General features: G+C 38.7%; 1 protein-coding gene across 19 annotated transcripts in view; it reads left to right on the top strand.

The window, feature by feature from the left end:
* EPB41L2 (erythrocyte membrane protein band 4.1 like 2) overlaps positions 1-24,883 on the top strand; it is an 83,781-nt gene that overhangs the window by 29,413 nt on the left and 29,485 nt on the right. For all 19 annotated transcript variants that reach the window (XM_083607624.1, XM_083607619.1, XM_083607632.1 and 16 more), the window contains 6 exons: positions 12,734-12,838; positions 15,264-15,306; positions 17,964-18,039; positions 18,825-19,043; positions 21,921-22,008; positions 23,948-24,100. In XM_083607624.1, the coding sequence (XP_083463750.1) occupies positions 12,734-12,838; positions 15,264-15,306; positions 17,964-18,039; positions 18,825-19,043; positions 21,921-22,008; positions 23,948-24,100 (684 nt within the window). The remainder of the gene's footprint in view (positions 1-12,733; positions 12,839-15,263; positions 15,307-17,963; positions 18,040-18,824; positions 19,044-21,920; positions 22,009-23,947; positions 24,101-24,883) is intronic.

Below are 24,883 nucleotides of genomic sequence, written 5' to 3'. Positions count from 1 at the left end.
GTTATGTATAGTTTTAAGTCTGACCTACTGCTGTTATATAACGTCTTAAAATGCCTTTAGAATATGATACTCAGGATATCTTCTGTGAATGCTGAGAAGTATAACTGAAAAGTGTAACTGAAAGCAAAGAAATAATTCATCTTGGTTCATCTTGGTAGCATTTTTTATGTTTTCCATCTTGTGTAGCGTTGCCGTCTACCAAGTTTTATTGGGTTTAAGGTGAGTACTATCTTTCTCTTCTTCCTCATGCCAGGGGAACCTTAAAGTACTCTCCTGGTGGTCCCCTGAGAGCTATAAGAGGATGGTGCATTAGAAATGGGCAAGGATCTCATTACTGATAAGGGATTGCACAGGTGCTTTCTCAGTCTTGCCTTAACTTCTTATGCTGTGCCTAATGAGCCCTCTATCAACAGCTTTTTCCCACCCCCACCCCCTGAAAGCTGTCTTCCCACCAGTCTCATGGAAGGGGGAGTAAATACTATGTTAAGAGAATAAAAAAGAGTTTCACTGCTCACATTTGGATTTCAGTGGAATACTAGGCATAGTCTCTCCAAATGAGTAACAATATTTTGTTGAACTACATACATATAAAGTACACATTCTGCTACTTTAATTAAAACATCTAAGTATATGTTTCAGTTGATGTAGTTCTGGTGTAGAAAAAGAGAGAAGCTGTATTGTGAATAATTTTAACAGCTTTAATTGTTGTTTGAATACTTATATTGTCTAAATAATGCAAATGATATAAAAAGCTGGCTTAGTACTTCCTCTTCATACGGCACAAATGAGAATTACATTGGAGGCTTTCTACGCAGGGTGCTGTTCTAATTAAACTTTTATGACAAAAGGCATTTAAAAGATGACTGCATGACCATATTTTATGCACGTCTGAACAACTGAAGCATATTGAAGCTGACATAAGTTTTTAATGGTTTTGTACAGTTTGCTTAGATGAAATAGATGAGTGCACTTGCTACCATAGGAGGAATTAAACTTTCAAATACCACATGACCTATGATTTATTAGTGAACTCATGATATTTCTAAAATGTAGGAAAGTGTGTTTTGAACCATGAACAATATTTACTTAAATCAGTTGTTGTAACAAAAGCTGTGCATATTGTCCATCTTGTCTATCTGTTTCAAAGAAACACTCCAAAATTATATTTATAACAAAGATTAATGCTATGGGGGTGGGGGACAGCCTGCGGCAGTACCAGGGTGTGGTCAGAAGGCACGTGAAGGCTTCCTAAGCAGGTCTGGTCAGTGCCTAGATGAATGACAGTCTGTGTTCCATGTATATGCTGCCTTGGGTTCCCTAATAGAAGAAAGATGAGATATAAATGTAAATAATTAAACCACCACTTTGCTACATCCTGCTGGACTTTTGCTTGCTAGGCCGGAATGTGGTGGGATGCATTCCCCCTCTTTATTGTTCACTTTGCCCCCTCCCATTTGCTTAAAGGGAGGGAAGAGAACTATACCAGCTCCCAGAATAGCATAAGCTTTCCCCCCTGTTGGGGAAATCAAAAAGCACTGGATCCTGCAAATGTTATGCTGTCCCTAGTCCACCCCTGACAATAACCCTAAGATTCCCCATTTATTTTCCCACCTCTGTCAGAGCACTAACAATGGCACATCCCACCACCACACTGAGGAGGCATCTTGTGGTGGACCTCATACAAAGCTGATTTACACTGAGCCAGACCATTGGCCCACCTATCTCAGTATAGTCTACACCAGGGGTGGCCAACTCCCAAGAGACTGTGATCTACTCACAGAGTTAAAAGCTGGCAGTGACCTACCCCCCTTTGGGGGTTCAGGTCAAAGTTATTGAGCTTTTTAGGAAGGAAAGTCCTGTTTTGGGAGGTGCAGGGCAAAAATGGCGAGCTTCTTTTAGGGGAGCCAAAGTTGTTGAGCTTCTTTGGGGGGAGCCAGTGATCTACCATGGACGCCCAGTGATCTACCGGTAGATCACGATCTACCTGTTGGACGTGCCTGGTCTACACTAACCAGTGTACACAGCTGGTCAAGATTTCAGGCCTCCCTCTCAACTGGCAGGAAGGGAAGTCTGCAACATCAATGGCTAATGAGCCATCCTCGCAGGGAGCTTAGACTTGTTCCCTAAGCTGCATGTTTGTTCTATTGATTTCTGATCAGACACTTAATTTAGAAGCAAAACTTATTATACTAGTCTAGTTTAGACTGAGGGCCCCTGGACCCTTTCCCAAAGAATGGCAGAAAACAAAATAAAGACACAAGCTACATGTGACATCCAATTGGTTGTAATTTCCCCCACTTTCCTTTTTTACAAAACGCAGCTCTTGCGATTTGGTGTGAGTAAAAGGCATGCATGTTATCCAAGCTGATAATTCTTTCCTTCAATTTCTTCATTAAAAATCATCTCCCCACCCCCCAGGGAAAGATACGGATGGCTATATCTGGGCCATGATGCTGGATGGATGTAGAGGGATATATTTGATTATAAATCATTAGCAGGCTGGACTTCCGGAGGCGGCGCGACCGGTAATGGCTGCCTTCTCCGAGTAAGGAGAAGGGAGCTCCGCTGTAAACGGGTCGTCCGCTACGGCGAAGCGGAGACCCATTTAGGAAAACCACAGGTGGCAGAAGCCTGTGGTCTCGGGACCCGGCGGGCGCCAGAAGCAGCCCCCAAAACGCTGAAGGGACCCCGTAAGGGGCTCCGGATCGCGGAGGGGGTAGCGGCGCTGTGGGTCGTTGCGCAAACAGCGAAGTGAAGCCGCGTTGCTGTTGCCGGTCAGCGCTGTCCTTTCTTCCTGCAACTTTTTTGAACTTTGGAAACTACAACCCGTGAGTAAATTTGGACATTGAAAACTTTCTGAAACTTTTGTCAACTTTCTGAAACTTTTTGAGAACTTTATGAAACTTTTAAAACTTTTTTAAAAAGTTGAAATCTGGCTGAAAACGGAGTGAGGATAAGCAGGAAGCCCATCTCCCGCTATACTGAACTTTAAGCAAAGAGCAGGAGGAGTGGAGACAAAAAGTTATGCGTTAACTAAATGCTGGCACCCTGTTAAAGCAGTTTTCTGAGTGAAAGACTTTGAGCTATTGACTTTTGCTGGTCATATTCGGGGTGCATTGATATCCTTCTTCTGTGGCACCAGTGGATTATAAAATAAATAAGAATCTCTGGTGCTGGAGCTGCCTGGATGAGCACCAGTTTGCAACTTTGGATACATTGAATTCAGGTTTTGAAACATTCTGAGTTGGAACTGGATACTTTGAAACTGTTGCAGTCAAGGCACTGTAAGAAACACTGTTTTGCTTTAAGTTTTACTCTGCTAAAAATTATACATTGTGGAGGCGATAGACATGGATTTAAATTTATAAGTTTAACTTGGATTTGATCTTTTCCCTGAAGACGTATTAAGCTCCCTCTAGAGGATTTTGGACTTACAGCAGTGACTTTGTTTTACTTTCCCTTTCCCGGCCTCTGTTTGACTATTGTATCTGGGACTCTGCTTTCTCATGGGAACAACTTGGATTGACCTTGGATTACAGATAACTTTGGAATGAGTGGCGCAAGGAGAAGAGGAAGGACTAAACAAACAACTCTAACTTTATCTGCAGCCTCACAGCGTAGATCTTCTGTGCCGGCCTTGCCTTCCACTTTGCCTCCAGACATAGAGGCGGCCTCCCTAATACAGGCAGGGGAGGGTGAGACAGAGGAGCTGCACCTGGGAGATATGGCTTCAGGGACAAGTAGCTCTGTCTTGGAGAAAATTTTGGAGAAACTGGAGGCTCTGGACAAGAAGGCTGATTTGCATACAGCTAAAATTGAACAGAACACAGAAAGCTTGAATAAGCTGACTGGACAAGTTGCACAGAATGCCCAGTCTATTGGAGAATTAAAGGAGGCTGTAGGTGAAAATCGTAAACTGGCTGAAGATACTAGTCAAAGATTGGAAGAACTTGAGAAAGAAGTAAGACCACTCAGCAAACAAGTTGGAGAACATCAGATTTACTTTTTGATGACAGAACTGCGAAACAGGGAGACCAACTTGAGGATACGGTCAATACCAGAGGTGGAAGAAGATAATTTTATTGAATTTCTAACTAAGGAATTTGCCAAGTTTTGGAAGTTAGAGGAAAAAGACTTTAAAATTGTATCTGCTTTCAGGCTTGGCAGAGTCAGAAGGACAGAGAAGCCCAGAGATTGTTTGATAACACTGAGATCAAAGGAGGAAAGGGACAAGATTTTGGGCCTGCACTACGAAAAGTCACTAGACATTTTGGGCAAGAGAATTGAAATCTACAAGGACATTCCTAAGCAGTTGCTGGACCTTAGATCTAACTACACGGAATTGGCAAGACTGTTGAGAAGCAACGCAATTATCTTCAGGTGGGAGTTTCCACAAGGATTATCCTTTACCTACAGAGGGAGAAAGATCAAAATCAAAACAGTGGAAGATAGAGACAAGTTTTTGGGAGCACACGGAGAAGACCTCCACAAAGGACTTGGATTGCCAGCGCCAGAACTTCCAGGGGAGCCCGCCCCCTCGGATCCTCAAGGACCGGAGAACAAGGTACCACCCCAGAAAGAATAACCAGACCTATCCAGGATGTCTCTGCAGCTTTTGAGCTGGAACATAAATGGCTGTAACAGTCCCGAAAAAAGGTCTAAAATTTTTCATATTTTAAAAAAGGAACAATTGGACATTATATGCTTACAAGAAACACATGTGATTAGGCTCCATAGAAAGGTGTTAATAAATAAAAGGCTTGGTCAAGAATTTATATCATCGGATACAGTTAAAAAGAGAGGTGTAGTGATCTATGCAAAAGAGAGCCTTTCACCAAAATTTCTCTTTAAAGATGAAAGTGGAAGAATCCTCGCAATAGAAGTACAGTATCAAGGAGAAAAAATTTTGATATTAGGAATTTATGCTCCAAATGAAGGAAAATCGGATTTTTATAAGAAGTTGCACGAGACCATGCTGGATTATCTGGATTACAACAACGTCATCATGATGGGGGACATGAACGGGGTCGTATCAACAAATATGGATAAGTCACAGAACCAGAACATTACTAAAGAGGGAAGACTACCTAAGACCTTTTTTGAAATGACTGACAATATGGACTGGGTTGACATCTGGAGAGTTAGAAACCCCCTGGGAAGAGAAGGAACATTCTTTTCTGAAGCTCAACTGACTTGGACACGAATCGACCAAATATGGATAACTAGAAGTCTGGCACCTAAGGTGAGGAAGGTGGAAATCTGCCCCAAAACATGCTCCGACCATAACGCCTTGAGAATGGATATGACATTGATCCCAATCGGCTCCTTTAGATGGAAGATGAATGATGGCCTGTTTAGAGACCAAAGAATTGTAAAGAAGGCCCAAAAAACCTTAAAGGACTATTTTGAGATTAATTTGAACACTACGGTGGAAAAAAGAACTATCTGGGATGCAAGTAAAGCTGTGATGAGAGGGTTCTTGATTCAACAGAATTCCTTAAAGAAAAGACTGCAAAATGAAAAGAAAGATAAAATTCTGGAAAGTATCAAAGAGTTGGAGAAGAAGTTAAGATCTAACCCGAAGTCCCAACCGATTCTGAGAGAAATTAAACTTTATCAGGCGCAATATTCCAAGCTGATAAATCAGGAAATAGAATGGAAGATTAAAACAATGAAACAAAAAACTTTTGAATCGGCAAATAAATGTGGGAAACTGCTAGCTTGGCAGTTGAAAAGGAGACAAAGATTAAATACAGTAACAAACTTAGAGGTTGAAGGAAGGAACATTCAGAACCCGGGAGAGATTAGAAAGTGCTTCCAGAGGTATTTTAAAAAGTTATATACTCAAGGGCCACAAGATGAAATAGAGATTACACAATTTTTGGAGAGAAATGGATTAGCAAAGCTGTCAGAAGAAAATAGAACAATTTTAAATGGCAAAATAACACGACAAGAGATTGAACAGGCCATCCTGAGTCTGAAACAGGGCAAATCACCAGGGCCAGATGGACTGACCTCTAACTACTATAAGACATTGAAGGATTATTTGATACAACCTTTGTTGGAGGTCAGTAATGAAATAATGGAGGGGAAGAAGGCGCCTGAATCGTGGAAAGAAGCATTTATCACATTGATTCCAAAGTCAGAAACTGAAAAGACACAACTCAAGAATTACCGTCCCATCTCCCTTTTAAATGTGGATTACAAAATATTTGCAGATGTTTTGGCACGAAGATTTAAGAAAGTTTTAAGTGAGATAATCCATAAAGACCAGGCAGGCTTTCTCCCGGGCAGACATATGTTTACTAACACAAGGAACATCATAGACATATTGGAACTTTTACAAACAAACATAAACACTAAAGCAGTTTTAATTTTTATAGACGCGGAGAAAGCCTTTGACAACATATCTTGGAAATTTATGAAGGGGAATTTAAAAGAAATGGGAGTGGGACGGGGGTTTGAGAACGGGATTGAGGCAATATATTCAGAACAAAAGGCTAAACTGATAGTTAACAATGTGGTTACAGAAGAGTTTAAAATTGAAAAAGGTACACGACAAGGCTGCCCGATTTCCCCATTACTGTTTATTTCGGTTCTGGAAGTGCTCCTGAATATGATTAGGGGGGACCGGTTGGTGGAAGGGATTCAGGTCGGAGCGAAACAATATAAACTTAAAGCTTTTGCAGATGACCTAGTTCTGACATTACAGGAGCCGGAGTCTAGTTTGAAAAGAGTACTACAACTGATTCAAAACTTTGGTCGAGTGGCAGGATTTAAGTTAAATAAGCAAAAAACTAAAGTTTTGGGGAAAAACGTGACAGATATTGAGTTGGAACAGCTTCAGAAAGAGACAGAACTAAATGTGGTTAAAAAAGTTAAATACCTAGGGGTAAACATAACAGCAAAAAATCTGAGTTTATTTAAAGATAATTATGAAAAATGTTGGTCAGAGATTAAGAGAGACTTGGATAGTTGGTCAAGACTAAAACTTTCTTTGTTAGGCCGAATAGCTGCCATCAAGATGAATGTATTGCCAAAAATGTTATTTTTGTTTCAGACACTGCAGATTGTAGACAAGACAGAGTGCTTCCGGAAGTGGCAGAAAGATATTTCTAAATTTGTCTGGCAGGGCAAAAAGCCCAGAATCAAATTTAAAATATTAACAGATGCGAAAGAAAGAGGGGGCTTTGCCCTGCCAGATTTAAAGTTGTATTATGAAGCTGCAGCTTTCTGCTGGTTAAAAGATTGGTTACTTCTTGAAGATACGGATGTCTTGGATTTGGAAGGTTTTAATAATGCGTTTGGATGGCATGCATATTTATGGTATGATAAAGCTAAGATAAATAAGGCCTTCAAGAACCATATTGTCAGAAAATCAGTTTTTAATGTCTGGACAAAATATAAAGACTTACTGGAGAATAAAACTCCGAGGTGGCTGTCACCCCTGGAGGCTAAGGCTCGGAAAAGAGCCAATATGGAGGCCAACTGGCCAAAATATTGGGAGATAATAGAAAAGGATGGTGACAACTGGAAATTGCAGAGTTTAGAAAAGATGAGAGACAAAGTGCGAGACTGGTTACACTATGCTCAGATTAAAGAAGTGTTTAAAAATGACAAAAAGCTAGGATTCCAAGTGGAAAAGTCAAAGTTAGAAACTGAACTGTTAGAACCTAAGACTAAGGTACTTTCAAGAATGTATAACTTGCTGCTGAAATGGAACACACATGACGAAATGGTAAAATCAACAATGATAAAATGGGCGCAGGATATTGGGTATAATATTATGTTTGAAGATTGGGAAAGGTTGTGGACCTCTGGGCTGAACTTCACTGCATGTAATGCGTTGAAGGAAAATGTGATGAAAATGATGTATAGATGGTACATGACCCCTGTTAAACTGGCTAAAATATACCATTCGTCTGATAGCAAATGTTGGAAATGTAAGGAAAATGAAGGAACATTTTTTCACCTCTGGTGGACCTGCCCTAGAGTGAAGGCCTTTTGGGAGAAGATATATAATGAATTAAAAAAGGTGTTTAAATACACCTTTACTAAGAAATCAGAGGCCTTTCTCCTGGGTATTGTCGGCCAGAGTGTGTTAAAAAAGGACAGAACATTCTTTTTGTACGCAACAACAGCAGCAAGAATATTAATTGCCAAGAATTGGAAAACTCAGGAGCTACCCACTGTGGAAGAATGGCAGATGCAACTGATGGACTATATGCAATTAGCCGAGATGACCGGCAGAATTCGAGACCAGGGAGAAGAAAGGATGGAAGAAGACTGGAGGAAATTTAAGATTTATTTACAAAAATATTGTAATTTGGCTGAGTGCTGAATTGGATGCCAGTGCAGACAATTGTCTACCATTAAATTAGATTTAAGGCTGAATTATATGTCAAACCAAATTAAGATTATTAATTAAGATGAGTTAAATGATAATTTGTTTGAAATTAATTTAATAATGATGTAAGTGTATGCGGGAGGTGTGGGGGAGTCCCATGTAACAATTGAGAGATGTTAAATGGACAATGATAAGTGGTGCTTATCTAATATATGCTTTATTTGAAAACTTCAATAAATATATTATAAAAAAAAAAAAATATAAATCATTAGCAGGCTGTTACCTTAGAAACGAAAAAATCAGTTCGTTTTTGAAATAGTTAAAATCAATGCATTTTTGGAAAGTTTCAGTTCATCATCTTGATTCAAAATGCCATCAGATTGAATCCAAACATATACAAAAACCTTCTCCTTAATCTCAGGAATTGCCACACAAAATTAGGTTACAGTATCTTAAGTCCAAATGCATAGTGAACAGACAAACAGCTTTCTAAGATACATGGTAGATAATGTAAATTACTAAAAACAAAGATTGATATTTCCCATACAGGTGTGCATGCCAACCAATAGTATTGTGCTGGGGGATGCATTGTATGTACTTTTGTCTTTTTATATTGTAAACTATGTAATTTTTGAATGAAGACTGGTATAGAAATTATACTGGTACAAATAATCAGTTGGTATAAGCTTTTATACAGCATGGGAGTAATGGTCATGTAGCCCATGTACCGTATACTACAGAATGACTGCTTAGAGACAAGAGGCAGATTTGTGACCAACATGCTAAATGAGATTACTTACTTGAAACTAAGGCTGCAGTCGTTATCTGAATTGGATTTTAAATTATTTTTATATATTCAGTTCTTTTATATATGTTTTTATTGTATTGTGGAATTGCTTAGAGGTGCTCCATAGGAAGCAATTTATAAATGAAATAAGGTTAGAATACTGTTCATGCTTACTTGGGAGTTAGTCTGAACAGAGTGGGATTTACTTTTGAGTAAATATTTTTATTTCATTAGTTTTATAATAAAATAAAATCACAGCCTAAAAACTTCCCCAGACCCCCTCTACTATACCAAGAGTCTACTAGTACTTCTGAGTAAATATTAATAGGATTGGACAGGAATGTTTTATTAGACATCACTGTGCAAACTAGTAAACAATCAGATCTGATCAGTAACATCTTGCTTATTCATAATCTGAGCACTGAAGATAGAGGTTCATTCATGGACGTCACGTCATAGATGAACCTTATAGAATACTCAATAACATCGGGGTTTTTACTCCTTTTGAGAATTTACTACTCCTTAAGCCCAGTAGTAAAGCACAACAATAAGTACAATACACAATTTGTGTCCTTTTATAGTACTTAACTACTGAAATGAGCTATTCCTATCCTCATGTGTCCTTTTCTTTTACATAAGCTTTCTTCAACTCAGTCGGTTTGATAGATGGTCATGGCTCATTCTAAAGAAATGTTAAGTATATAAAATGGAAAATTGTTTGTATTTTATTTCAATTTCATTTTAAATCAGCCTGTTTGTAAAAGGAGCTTATTATAACTGTATTTTTTTATTTTTTGGTTAAAAGTTTTTTAAAGATGTTTTTTAAGCTACCCTTGGGCAGGAGGCAGTTAGTAAAGGCCTCCCATAATATCAGCCACAAGTTAGGAAATGTGTGTGTGTTGTGCCTGAATATATATTTTCCCATAATCTTGCTTATCCTCTGATGTGTTTGTTGATATACGTTATCTACATATTGTTCCTTGTGTTTCAGCGGATGAGATGCTGCATTGAAGGATCTAGCTAAAACTGTAAATACTGGGATCTAAATTGAGCAGCTCAGTCCTGTATGAATGTGCTTTGATTCCTTTTGAAACAAACAAACAATGTATTTATTGTGCTTGGTAGTTGCACTGCATACCTTTCCCCCCTTGTCCTTTGTATTTGTACAGTATAGCTCACAACTACTGTGTAGTGCATAGCTCACAGAGCATAGCAGGCTTGTTCAGTTTTGAGCTTTCTATCTCTGGCTGCTAGGCACAATAACTTCAGTGTCGCAAGAGCCTACACATAGGCAGTTGATGGAGTTCCTTTGGAATTGCAGTGGCGTCTAGTGAAATCTGCAGGATAAGCAATTGCAAAAATGCCTTTCAACTGCCAGGTCTCAAAAATGTCATATTATGGCTGCTTTACCAAATGCCATAAATAGCAGAGTAAGGATGTGGGACTTGCTTGAAGTATAAGGCAGCATGCTGATCCTCTCCAATTGTGCCAAAGAGAAATTGCAGTTTCTGAAAGAATTTCCAAATATCAGTGTGATGAGCCTCAGGGGCTTTTGGGTCCTTTGCTAACACCTTGCAGTTTAAGTGAGCTCCAGTCTCTACTGCCAGGCAGTGACTCCTGAGGAGACCATGTGTGGGCATTTACCTTGAGGCTCCACCTGTGCTAGAAGGAACAGGATGGAGCACTAATTCATCTGCATGATGGGAGAGAGGAGCACAGCAGAATGGCCTCAGCTGAACCAAGTGTAGTCAGTGGCAAATTGATAGGTCTGCACAGTATGCACAGAATTAGGGCCCTATGTGACAGAGGGCCCCCCAAATTATTAGCATATATTGTTATCTGAGAAGATCCTTTTGAAACGTGACTACAAACAATGGATTGCCATTGCTGATGTTGTTGTTGATGATGGTGATTAGCTGTTGCTGTTTCTGCTTTTCATTCCTCCTACTTCCTGATTAAAGTCAGCGGAGGCTGGTCCTTTACCATCCAGTGCTTATCCCTACCAAGTAAAATGCAAAAAATTCCCTAAAATCTCAAAGCCATACATCCTTCCACAGTCCCAATCCATTTGAGAAACTTGGGGAGACTGATCTGTCAATCTTCCATTCTCTGGCCAGCTCTCTGCACCACACAGCCAATCTCAGTCCAAAAGTATTGCTATGGCCAGGAGGTCCTACCCATCTGTCTCCATAACGAAAAACGTTGTGATAGTAAATTTGTATGTTAATGGAACTTCCAGTACTTTTAGCCCTGGTTGTACAGTTTGCCCCTCTTTTCTGTTGGCATGTTGGCAATCCAGCCACATTTGCAGGTCTGCAGTTCTGAATGACCCAGAAGCCAGTACATCTGTTCTGAGCATGCTCAGAGCTGTTTGCTTTAAGGCCACACCTACGCAGAAGCAAAGCTTAGGGCCCAACGTCCCTGATCAGCTTTGTTGTTTAATTCTAATCCCCTCCCCACCCACTATTTATGTGAGAGAGCTACACTGGACACATTGTGAGTCTCTTGTTTGTATAAAAAAAAAGGGGGTGTTGTTTATTTATTTTACTTATACTAGTTTTTAAATTGATGGGGAAGATAGGGATGGCAAAAAAATGGGGAGCACATTTCCTGTAACAGTTCACCCTCATTAAAAGCTAATAGAATTAAGAAAATAGCATAATTATGCTAAGGGTTGAGGGAAGGGGAGGAGAAGAGAAGGAAGAGAAGAGAAGAGAAGAGAAAAGGCATTATTTCTTTCATTTTCTTTCTTGACATGCTGGACCATGTATTTCCTTTGGGCCAGTAATAGTTGTTGTGTGCCTTGCAACTTCTTTTGTAAACCTGGAGTGGAACTTCCCTAGGTTCTGGTGAAGTGGAACGCATAAAACACTCTTTGGACCTTAACATTACTATGTGTTGGTGCTGGAGTCACTTGTCCCCATCCCCTGGGCCTGGCATTTTGGTAAAAGACTAACAGTGATTCCAAGTATTATGTGGCTGTCTAGCAAAGACTGGTTGCATTCAGTGCTAGTCCTACTCAGGGTAGACCCACTAAAATTAATGGAATTAAATTTGTCATGTTAATTTATTTCAATGGGTCTCCTCTGAGTAGGACTAGTAATGGACACAACCCAATGTATCTGTGTTCCAGATTGACATTTCTGTTGTGGAACCATCTTACTAAATTCAAACAGATTCCTCTTTTAAAACCTATATGTTCTTGAATTAAAGGATGCAAATCTTAAATTACATTGCTTACTCTTTGATGTTTTTGTGTGACACAATGCTATTATTGGAAGACTTCAAGCTTACTATTAGGAATTTTATGTAACTTTTTGTTCTGTTTAAGAATATATTTCAATTACTTAAATACCAGGGTGGGGGGGACCTCATTTCTTAGCAGGGGTTTCCTATTTACCAATTGCAGGCTCAAGTACAGCTGTTGGGTTCTTTCTTCTAATAAATAAAGGAAAATAAGGAGGAACTAATATTGAACATTTTTTCTTTGTTAGTATGTTGAAGTGAGACGCCTTAAAAAGTTTTAACATTTTTATAGTTTGAAATAAATGTTTTAATAGTCTATCCTGTTACTTGACAGTAGTGTTCTTTCTCCTTAGAAAAAGGCTAAAGGCCATGTGCTATTTGATAAGGTGTGTGGACAGCTTAACTTATTGGAAAAGGACTACTTTGGTTTACTGTTTCAAGACCATGCTGATCAGAAGGCAAGTACTAAATTTTGCATTAATAACATTTGTTTAATGTTTTCAGTCTTTTCCATCCTACTTCAGAGCCTCAAACTTCAGAGAGCTCTTATGACTAGCATGTTTGGTCCTAGTTGGTGGTAAACTTTTAACAAGTAACATATTTCAAATTAAGGAAGAATATCAGTGCCAGTAGCATTGGCTCCATTCCCTAGGTTCATTCAGATAATTCTCCTGAAGGATTTGAAATGAGCAGTGGGGAACCTCAGATTCATGTGCAGTCCTTCTCTTCTTCATTGTCCTTCCATGTGAGGGGAGAAGATTAGAAGCTACTTAGCAGCAAATCATAATCTCCCCTTGAATGTGAAGGAGGCGAGAAAGGTATGATGGAACACTCATGCCTGAGGCTTGCTGTCATGGTTAGGGTGATTCTCTATGGCCAATCTCACTGTCATGAGATTCAGCACACAAGCCATGCTCACTCTTGTCCTTCCTGCTCTTCCGTTCCTAGTGGACAAATATGCATGTAAAACAATTTTCTCAACAATGCCTAAAAGTTACAAAACCTAGGAAAAATTTCAACAATGCCAGGTAAAACATCAACAGCAAGGGGATGGCTCCGTCATGATAACCCAAAAATACAACACCCATTGGTGTTTTCCCCATGATAGCCTACAACACTGCAGCAAGACTTGATTTAAAGCTGTGAGGACTTCTCCTGCATTTGGCGTTTCAGCTCAAACATCACCCCGCTTTCTTGTTTTCCTGTTTACTAAGGAGAGAAACAGAGCAATAATTTTTGCATTGGGGACTAATAAGGATCATCTGTTGACAAGACACAGTCTTTCTCTTTTTCTGAGGAGGGTCTTGTCTGCATTTACATGAAAGACAAAAACAAAGAGATAGGAAAGAGCAAAGCCATACCAAGCTCATGGAATATGACATCAAATCAAGAAGAATTCTGCTAACCAGGGTGTTGGCATGAGAACTCCTGGATATTTTATGTAGCCGTTTATCAGCAGCTAGGCTCTGAGGCAAAATGTCAATAATTGAACTTAATTTTGACATTATGCTCAAGACATTCAACAACAGTTTTAAAAAGCTATTTCACCAAAGAAAATGATAAATATATAAAATGACAGCTTTTAATGGTGACACAAGTGGACACAGAAATCATATTTGTTTATATTGTTTCTCTTTACCTTGCCATGTTGTTTTTTGAATCTTATAATAAGGGATACACATTACTGAAGCCTCTCACAGATTTTATCAACTGAGTTTTGCTACTATTACCTCTGCCATCCCTCAAATTTAAAAAGCTTAAGATGGAATAGTTCTCATCTTGGCACCCATGTAACCTAATTCATTTTTTCCTACTGTGGCCATTGCCTCCTCAGATTAAAATGCCACAAAAATTTCTGACCTACAGCCCAGTAAATGCTAAATGCTGAATGATGTGTGTTTTTTTTATTCTTGTACACTCATCATAGCCACCCATTTATGAGCCAGCTGTTGTACTAGACTGCAGCTGCAGAATGTAGAATCTGAATGCCAGGCTCTTTCTTCTCAGCAGAGGTTTAAATGTGGTCCCTAATGAAGCTCCAAGGTACTTTGGAAAGGAAATCTAGGTAGTTAACTGTGGCATAAGTCTACACAATTTTTGACAACTTAATGATATTTACAGACAGCACAAAAATATTTTGTTGAAAAGTTTACATGCTATCATAAATGCACAAGTGATTTATTTGCACCATTCTACTCTGATTGCATTATGAGTTGTGGCAAGTAATGCTTCTCTGATTCCAACATTAAAGCATCTAAATATTTGTGGGGAAGCACCTTACATATCCTTGTAGACAGTTTAGTCCTCTCTGTTTTGAAACATCAGACCATAGATTTTGTGAACAAAATCACACTGAGGATAAGATGTAAAATATGTTCAGCTTTCTGATTAGATTCCTTTTTTTTGTATCATTTACAACTGCTGTATAATGAAGAGACAGTCTGTCTCTTGTGTGGAATAAGACAAAGGTATTTTGCATATCCAGTAGCCTTTTCTTGAGTGGTAGGTAAATATATAGTGAGAGATATTGCAATCCATGCTGATCTTTGCCTTCTTTAAATGCAGGTGAATGAGATAGATGGCCCGGGATAGTTTTTCAAAAGCATTTATTATATTATTGTTATTATTATCTATTTTTACTAAAGTTGTCATCTTCCTGTCAGGTGCAAATATATGCAAAGAGAAGGAAGAAAATCACTATAGCTTGATCTCTGAAGTAGACTTGCTGTCAAAGAAACTGCAGGCTGATTTTGAAAGAATAGCAATAGCTTACAGTTTCACAGAGCTGTATATAAAATGTGTCTTTAAGTATCCCGTGCTTTTCTTCCAACTGCATCAATCTTGTGCAATTCCTTATTATTCCTTTTTTCTTTTCTTTTTTAGAATTGGCTTGATCCTTCAAAGGAAATAAAGAGGCAAATTCGCAGTAAGTATTAAGCAGGTTTTAAAATTATTTCACAACTGAGCAGTAAATTTCTGTTGGTTCTTGAGTTTCATTTAGTTAGTATTTCAGAAACTAATTGCAATGCATTTGTCTGCATCAGACTGAAGCCCAAGAAGGTTGAAGACCTGTCAACTGCAGGAAGCACTATCTCTTTAGTGTCTAAGACTATGTATTTCCACTTCAGAAATTTTCTCACACACTGCTGTTTTTAAGAGTAACCTTTGCCACCAAGCAGCGTGCAACTTTTATTCATTTTAATCACCACCATCCCATTTTTCTGCTGGAAAGGCTTCCCAAAATGCACTTAGATTTCTGCCCTCACAAAACTTGCAATTTAAAATACCCAACATAAAAAGTAAAAGGATAGGCTGGGAGGAGGAAAATGACAAACCTGGACAGTAGTTTTAAAGTTTCTAAGTTATTATAACAACCAGCTGGGATGGAAACAGTTCAGAGAGACAGTTAGTTTTTTGAGCATAGCAGATCGAGTAGCCTTGCTTCCCTTCTTTGGCATTTGCAAATATGCTTGTTCTTTTTGTTTGACTTTAGTATCAGTAGCAAGAGATTTTGAACAGTGTCAGGTATGGTAAAACACATCTCTTCGTACATTTGTATGGCCAAACAGTATATAATCATTACAGGAAGGATCGTTAGAGGAAGGTTTTCATGGCCCTGAAAGGGCATGTTATTGTATAACACCCTTGATAGATAGGTAATCCTCTTCTCTATACTCTATTAAATGCTCCCCCCCCCTCTTTTTCTTTCTACCCTACACATGGTTAAGGGCCTTGGTGAGTTAGCTTAAATAGAAGCTGGAAAACAGTTCTACCAAGTACTTCCTCATTGTGCTCAGGGTGTCACCTTTTCATTTGTACAGAGAAAAACAGGGAAGTGGGGCGGGAGGAGGATCAGTGGATGAGAGACAATGAAGTATTTCTGATGAGAAATGCTCACTAAAATTGGGAAGTAGCTTCTTAGTAATTTGATACACGAGGACATTCTCAGGCTACATTCTAAGTTTTGTGAAGTCCTTTGCTTCAGTATGGTACCACAAATATCAGTACCATACAATTTTATGATTCTATGATTTTTATTCAGTAGCATTATGTTAGCTTCTGAAAATTTATTGGTGGCTTGTGTTCATGATAGCCAGAATATTCCTTCAAAGAACAGTAACGTTTGAGTCTGAAGTGCAACATTGCAGAGATTTGCACTTTACACTAAACAATTATTCATTTGGCATGCAACCTACAGTCGTGAAAGGTCAGATTTGCAGCCTATACATACACAGATTCATGAATAGAGTGAAGAATGCCTTTAAAGGTTACTGTGCAGCCTACAATGCTGGATTCCAGATCATAACTAAAACTAAACTTATTTTTGCAGTCATACAAGAAATCTAGATTATTTTCTACCTACTTGACAATAGTACACTTTGCAAGAGCTCATCAAATGTTTCAACTATTTGTACGTTCAAGGGTTACATACACATTATCTCTCTTTTACAAGATATCTGAAATTTACTTGGGAGTTAACATGCCTGGGATTGCACTGCAATTTAGGATCTAATGAAGAAACAGTCAACCTTATTTATGGTTTCAATTGATAATTAAAAAAAAAGTAGGACTAACAGTTTCAATTTTAAAATGTAGACAGTAAGCTTAATTAAATAACACTAATTATAATGGTAAGGTTCTATGTACGTTGATTAAATCTGATATTTCTTAAAATAGATGCATGTAACTTATAAACATGTTTTGCATTTCTTTTTCTTTTTAAATCAGGCTTCTATGTCAGCATAATAGCCAAATTCTATAGCTGCACAAATTTGCATATACTTGTTGTTTATATATTCTTGTTTATCATGAAAGGTGCAGAAAGTGTTACGCCACTAGCCAATGGAAATATTACTTGGCCGCACCACCCTTGGCTTCTGATATTTTATTAATTTCATTGTCCACACAAGCTAAAGACAATATTCACAGCTAGGGGACTAGAAGTAAGCTTTATAAAAAAGGAGATGGAAGAGAATGAGCTGAGATTTCCCAGGATGCTGAGTTCTGTTCCTAATATCAACTGTCTGCTGCCTTGCCCTTTTGTGCTGAATGCAGTGGTTTAGTTGTGCTTAGGGATGGGAGAGTAATTCAATTTGGTTCACATTTTGATGTGAGCCTACCTAATTCTCACTTCCAAAATGCAGTTACCCTTTGAAATTCACTCTTATTTGAGTTCTGCAATGCCATTCTCCAATAAAAAAAAGTTTGCATGAATGCATATATCAAAAGTGTAGTCCAACATCTTCTGGAGGGCCAAGCGGTTCCTCATGTATATGTTGATGGCATCTCACCTCAAATCTTTGGATGACTTGACTTTGTACAGTGGTTTCATGAGATGTTAAATAGCATGAGGGACAAAATAGAAATGGTTAAGATCCCAAGGAGTTACAGTAGTAGCTTTGCAAGAGAACTGAAGAATATGTAAAATATGTTCAACTTTTAAAAGTGCTTTGAAAGTATCATGGTCTAGTTTTAGTGTACACTATTCCCCAAATGTATATGTAGTAGACTTCAGTGTACGTGCTTTTGTCTTCTTATCCTCCCACCAATACATTTCCCGGCCTTTTGGAATTTCCAATTTAGATTTGCCCTGGCTATTTACATTTAATGTGAAGTTTTATCCCCCGGATCCCTCACAGTTAACAGAAGACATCACCAGGTATGCCATGAAGCATTACTACCTGACTTTGAATCCTGTGTTTTTCATATTTCCTTGGAATGCTATGTAAAGTTTAAGTCTGTAAGCTTAGGAGAACATGACCAAGATAGAAAAGACAACAAATAGTTTCTGGCTCAGAGCTCGGTGATGTCTGGAGACATCTTGCACCTGCTTGCTGCTAGCAACTTATCCTGAATCCGGATTCTGAAATATTTCTCTTGGATCTCTGATAGTGTAAAAGTTAAGATAACAAGTGAAAATGTATATGGCTTATAGATTCCTTTAGATGAATTTTGGGGAGCAGGGACTGGCATAACCTGAAGCTTTCTGTTATAGAGAGAGAGCTATAGGGTATATGGGCCAATGAGACAGGAACAAAATTAGCAGTGAATCAGTAAGAAATCTTCAAACATCCGAGTAACTGGGTGTAAACCAATTCCTATACGAAATAAAGTTTCAGTAAGGATGTTTTGATTGTGAACTAAAATATCTTTGCAGTGAATTTTAACTATAATCCATTTGTACTAGAAATCAGAATATTGGTGCTAGGATTTCACAAGTGTGTATCTGTTAATGGATATCAATTTACACACATACATTTAGTGGTGGATATATATGAAGAACAGGTTGCACTTGGAATCCTATGTCCTTTAAAAGGTATTTTTGTGGCATTTTTTTAAAAAAACAAAAACACTTTGCTTTAATAAAGATATTTATCTTTTCAGTTTTCTTAACATGTCAAAATAAATAAGAAATATTTGTCTGATGACATTTTCTCTGTTCAGGTACTTCCTATGTTTGCAGCTTCGTCAGGATATTGCTTCTGGCCGCCTACCATGTTCTTTTGTGACCCATGCTCTCCTTGGTTCATATACTCTACAAGCAGAACTAGGTGACTATGATCCAGAGGAACACAACAGTGATTACATAGGGGAATTTCAGTTTGCACCTAACCAGACAAAAGAGATGGAGGAGAAAGTAGTAGAGTTGCACAAAACACACAGGTGGGTAATTTCTGAACCTTTGAGTTCTGTTCCCTTTCCTAGTAGTGGGTAGAATTGGATTTCATGCAGAATCCTAATACCTAGAATGCCTTTGTATTTCTTTATAACCTTAATTTGGAATATCACAAGCAAGCTCAAGCTTAAGAGTTTTTTGTTCTTAAAGATTTGGAAAATCAGCCAAAGGTGTGTCCATTGACTTAGCCAGTAAAAACAGTAACAATCTCTTCTGATGGAAAAAATCAGATTGAAATTACATTTGTAAATTGAAACCACAGTTGATGATCCTCTGTCCTCATCATGAACTTTTGCAGTTATGACTACAGCGCTTCATATCTGAGCTACTTTCGTTTTTGTTTTTCCCTTGTTCTGGAGTTAATATCCAAGTATATTTGAATAGTATGGTAACATTTTTTGAACTAATAAATCCTCAATATTCCCCAGAGATTGTGTACAATAATGATGTAGTGGGGAGAGGTAGATTGTTTTCAGTGTAGGCTTAATCATCTAGAGAAAAAAATCATCAGGTTTTTTTCACTCATAAATTACTTTTATTATTTTTCCAATCCAGCAAAAAAATGTTTTGTGAGATTATATAATGCTAGAGCTGCGCCACTCAGGTGTGCGGCCCCATTCATGAGCAGGCAACTTCTCTGGTTATCTCTCCATTTTATTACTGCTAGTATGTGGTATAATACTGCTGTGACAGGGGATAACTTCTTTATCCTCTTCCGCCACTGCACTCAGTGGCAATAGCACAGGCTTACTCTTGTCATCCATATTTTAAGGTTGCGTTGTTGAACACCGGGCATCATCCAGCCAAAACCAAGCAATTTATGTTCTGACTAGTGATGGGTAGCATACGCTTCACTTGTCATTGAAATTAGTAGGACTAAAGCACGTAATTTTAACTTGACTGTGCCCCCAGCAAAGTGTGTGTTTTGCTGAAATCATTGGGTACTTCATGTAGTTAGCTTTGTGAGGAACTGAACATTTTGTAACACATGAGGGAAGAGGAAAGTTTCACAGAAGAAATCTACAAAATATAATTAGTTAGACTCATACATTTTGCAAGTAATTGGAACCTTGTGTATATGTGTTTTAAAAAGACTTCCCCTCTCTGTGATTTACTTGCATTCAAGTTGTTTTGCTCCTCTCCCCACCCACAAACCCATGGTGATTAGAACATAAACAGATATGTTTCAATATGATCCATAATCTCAGCAAGGAAACTTAAATCTGTCCAGTTGGCCATTTGCACTGCTAGATAGAGAAAGCCATGATTGAGCAAAATGTTACTGTTTTAGGCAACAGTGAACTACTGTGTAACAGTTGTAGCCAAAATTATTATACTGTCCTATGCCCGTAGATCTCAGGGTCGTTCACAACATTAAAATTGCAATATAAAAAATATCAGATATTAGATGTGTTCCAGCCTTAGCGCTTATGGGTAATATACCTTTGTTCTAAAAGAAGGAGAGTAACAGTTGGGGCAAGAGTTTCCTACTGTCGGCTTAACATTTAAGAATGTCACAAGCAAATGCTTATGACCTAGATTTCTTTGTTGACAGAGGCAACGATATCACTGCAATAGCAACAAGTTTAGATCAAATTTCCCGATACTCTGTTCTTCAAAGAATTTCTTATTTGTTTTCTTCTTTATTGTGTAATGCTCCTGCAAGCAGTTGAGATACGCATGTGTGCAGAAGTTGCCCCTTTTGTTCTGTAAGGTTCATGTTGGAAAGGAGGCTGGACAATTCTTTCAATAAGGTTCATTCTAAGCCAAATTAAAAAAAAATAATAATCCTGCATTTAGGGGGTTCCCTGGTAAAGAGGGTGAGTGTTCAGGTTTACACCTTCCATTAGTAGAAGGTGGGGTCTGTGAAGGGCTCTGCTGAAGTGTGGGCAGGAGTGTTGCGGGGTGAATAGTGGTCGGGCTTGAAGTATATGTTGAAGGAACTGCATTGGCCCAGACCAGCCTTTCCCAACCTTGGGTCCCAGATATTCTTGAACAACAATTCCCATCATCTCTGACTACTAGCTATGCTGGATAGGAATGATGGGAGTTGTTGTCTAGGGATTCAAGGCTGATAAATGCTGGTCTAAGTTATGTTGGCCCAACCACTCCACCAGTACCTTTCAGGTAGTTCAACAGCAGCTAGTAAATTTTACAGATGGTTTTGGCCAAAGAGTATGGAGCTGCTGTCACATACTGGTGAGAGGGGGAAACCCAAAGATTCCCAAATGCCCCCCACCCATTCTCCCCAGAACAGGACACCTGTGTTAAGAAAATCCCTGGTTTCCCCCTGCTAAAAATGGTTCTAAAAGCAATCTCCAACAAAGCAAATCTCCTTTTCTATAACATGTTACACCTTTGTAGCCTTTTCCATAGGAGACAGATGCCAGGTGAGGATAACTCCCTGATTACTTACCCAAACATGAGAGAGTACTGTTTGAAGATTCAGGTTCTGTTGCTTCCTTAACTTACTTGGAGACTTGGCAGACTTGCTAAGATCTTGGCTTGCATAGTTTGAGCTGCTGCCATTGATTTTTTTAACCAAAATGTTTATGAGAGACTTGGTGTGGTGTTGGTGTTTAAATAATATCTGCCATGCCATTTAACTAGTATCCTGTCATTTAGTTTCAGTGCTTTTCTACAGATGTGAGGGTCAGTGACTGCTAGGATTGAATGTGTAGCTGAAACAAGATGCTGTTGAGGGCCAGATGCTTGGGATAAATGGAATAACTAATCACAGTTAAACCCTCAGAAGGCTACTGCTAGAAACAGGCTGTTGTAGGGACATGGATCTGATGCAGGAAGGTTTATGTTGTTCTTGATACTCATTTTTGCCGTGAATTTTCTTCTATCAATCATTCCAGAGGCTTGACTCCAGCACAGGCAGATTCCCAATTCTTAGAAAATGCCAAGAGACTTTCCATGTACGGAGTGGATTTACATCATGCTAAGGTATTGGCCAGCATTTCTATAGATGACATTTCATTTAGAACAGAGGGGTGTTGAACCTTATCCACAAGGGAATGCGGCATTCAGGCTGAATAACTTTCTGAAGCCACATGCCATCAGTTGGTGGGACCAAAGCCAAAATTGTGCAGGGCCAAAGCAGCATACTCATCCCATTTATACCCAGCTATCCACATGTACTCCACCTATTCACGCCCTTTCATACATCTACATGCAAGTATGTACCATATTCAACCATTCATTTTCTTTCTGTTGCACATGCCTCACACAAAATCATTTGCATTGAACCAATTGCATTGCATTTTAAAAATAAGCCTTTCTCTTTTCTTTTTTTTCTTTTTAAAAATCCTCTTAAGTAAACAGATGCTCCATACAGACTTTCCCCCAGCTTGTATTTTAGAAAATAGGGCTTAAACTCCTGACAGTTTATATCTCTCTTTACTTTTTCTATCCCCATCTCAATCACTCTTTTTCCTCCCCTGGTCTCTGAGCATCCTCTCTTCTTTTCTGCCATGCATGTGCACATACCTCTACAACATGCTGTAGTTTTCAGACTGCAGTTTTACTTTTGCTTCCTTCTTTCTCCTGGTCATTTCTGTGTTGTCTGCATACAAACCTAATTTCTACATCTCCTCTCTTCCCTTCTGTGAATCATACAGTGCCCAGAATAATGCACTTGAGATGAAGCCAGAACCAGAACTGATTCTAGAATGTGTTAAAGACAGGCTAAGCCACAGGAGGGAAAACATGACACTCAAGGATTAAACATACATAGGGTTGTGCTACAACTCAATGCCTTAATGTGATTTCTGTTGAACTATTAAGGTTTCTGTTCTCTTTTGCATTTAATGCTGATAGTATCCATCTAGCCTCTGTTTATTCTAGAGTCTTACAACCTTTCTGAGTACACGGCTTCCTGGAGCAACAACATTTTTTCTGCGGCACCCCTGTGGGGCTCAGGGGCCCAATTATGTCACCCCTTGCCTGCAGAACCGGCAGCCCTTTATCCCTTTTCGAACACCCTCCCTTTTGTAGTGTTCCCTCAGCCTCTTCTCCCTTCTTCTTGGGAGTCCTCTAGGCAGCCACTGCTGCTACCCTGGCCTTTGAGCTGCCCCTCCTGCCCCAAAGAAAGATTCCTTCTCACACTGCCCTACAGGGGCCTGGAAGTACCCCCTGGCCAGCCCCAGAGGCACCATTTGCCTGAGAAGCTTATAGCCAGGGCTGCTGCAACAAACAGCTGTGCAAGCCTTGGGGAGGCAGAGATGCGAGAAGGCATCAGAGAAGGGAGGGAAGGAAAGAGGGGGGAAAGGCCAGTATTGCTCACAGCACCCCTGATCATCATTCAAGGCACCCCAGGGTGCCATGGCATACTGGTTGAAAACCAATGATTTATTCTTTAGAAAGTTTAGATTTTTCTATCACTGTTTTTTTCTTACCTTCAGTCTCTCATCATTTCCTGCTGACTCTTTAAAAGGTTACAATTTGTCTTTGCTACTCCATTAGTCTTAAGGGCTCTGTCAAAGATCACTGCCCTGTGATCTTTGGATTAAAGGCAGTATTTAAATATAATAATAATAATAATAATAATAATAATAATAATAATAATAGTCTTTGATAAGCCTGCTTTTATTTCTTGTATCCAGCCTCTCATAAAATATTATTATTTATCTCTATATTTCCAGAATAAGTTATTTTTCAGCTCATAACCACAAAATTTATTAGTTCAATATTATACTTTTTCTGGTTTTTAAACTTCTATTTCTTAAGCCTTTATTTAAGACTTTTTTCTGCCTACGATACAGTGCTCCTTGATTTTCCAAGTGTTATTTGGATGAGCTTAGCATACCTTCCTGCTCTTTTGTCTTCTTCTTTCCATGTTCCTTCAATATTCCAATAGAAATTACTTTTACAATTGTCTTGATAGGATTCTGAAGGCGTTGACATCATGTTAGGGGTATGCGCCAATGGGCTTCTTATTTACAAGGACAGACTCCGAATCAATCGTTTTGCCTGGCCCAAAATACTGAAGATTTCTTACAAACGCAGTAACTTCTATATTAAAGTCCGACCAACTGAGGTAAGCATTTGACTGGCATAATTTGCCACTCTATTGTTATAACTTTCAGCTTAGAAGTTCTTTGAAAATAGGTCCAATCTTACAGCGATTTGCATTTTGAATAATGTAGGAATATGTCCATTTGGTATAGTGTTTTAGCAAATACAGTTTCATCCCTGGTAGCATAGATAATTAAGGCTTCAGTATGTCCGCAGTGTGCTTTCTGATGATTGGACACACTCCTGCCCTGTAAATTTCCTTACTGTAATGGATGGTTGCCATGTTCTCTCATCTGCCATTATGCAGCTCTTAGTTTATGTGACTTGGTCTCACTGGAGTGGTTTGAATTATATTTAGGGAAGTTCATGATGTGGTTTAAGAACACTCTACCATTTGAGTAGGTTTTTCCCATAACATGCAGTTCAGCTTCTGAGAGTTAACTGCTACTGATTTCAAAAACAAATGTCAGTTCCGTTTGGAACTAACATTGAGAAATGTGTAAACATTTAGTTTTAAAAATAGCATGGTAGTTTCGAGCCTGCTTGAACTATGTACAAAACTGAGAAACTCTGGACAATACTTGAAGGAAATTACAATCCTACTATCTAGTCTGATATTTAACTAGTCTTGCTTTTCATTCATTTACTCTGGTTTTTAATTAAATCTTTGTGCTAGTGCCATGCTTTTCATTAATTCCTATGTAAGCAGCATTTTATATTGCAAGTAAAACAATTTGCATGTTTTTGATGGAAATTTACTATAATAGACCATGATACTAGCATGTTATATATGCACGGAGACACA

This window comes from Podarcis filfolensis, assembly GCF_964270895.1.
Source record: "Podarcis filfolensis genome assembly, chromosome: 3".
NCBI classification, from domain to species: domain Eukaryota; kingdom Metazoa; phylum Chordata; class Lepidosauria; order Squamata; family Lacertidae; genus Podarcis; species Podarcis filfolensis.
Note: the sequence above shows the minus strand (reverse complement) of the source record. Positions and strands in the feature narration are given on the sequence as shown.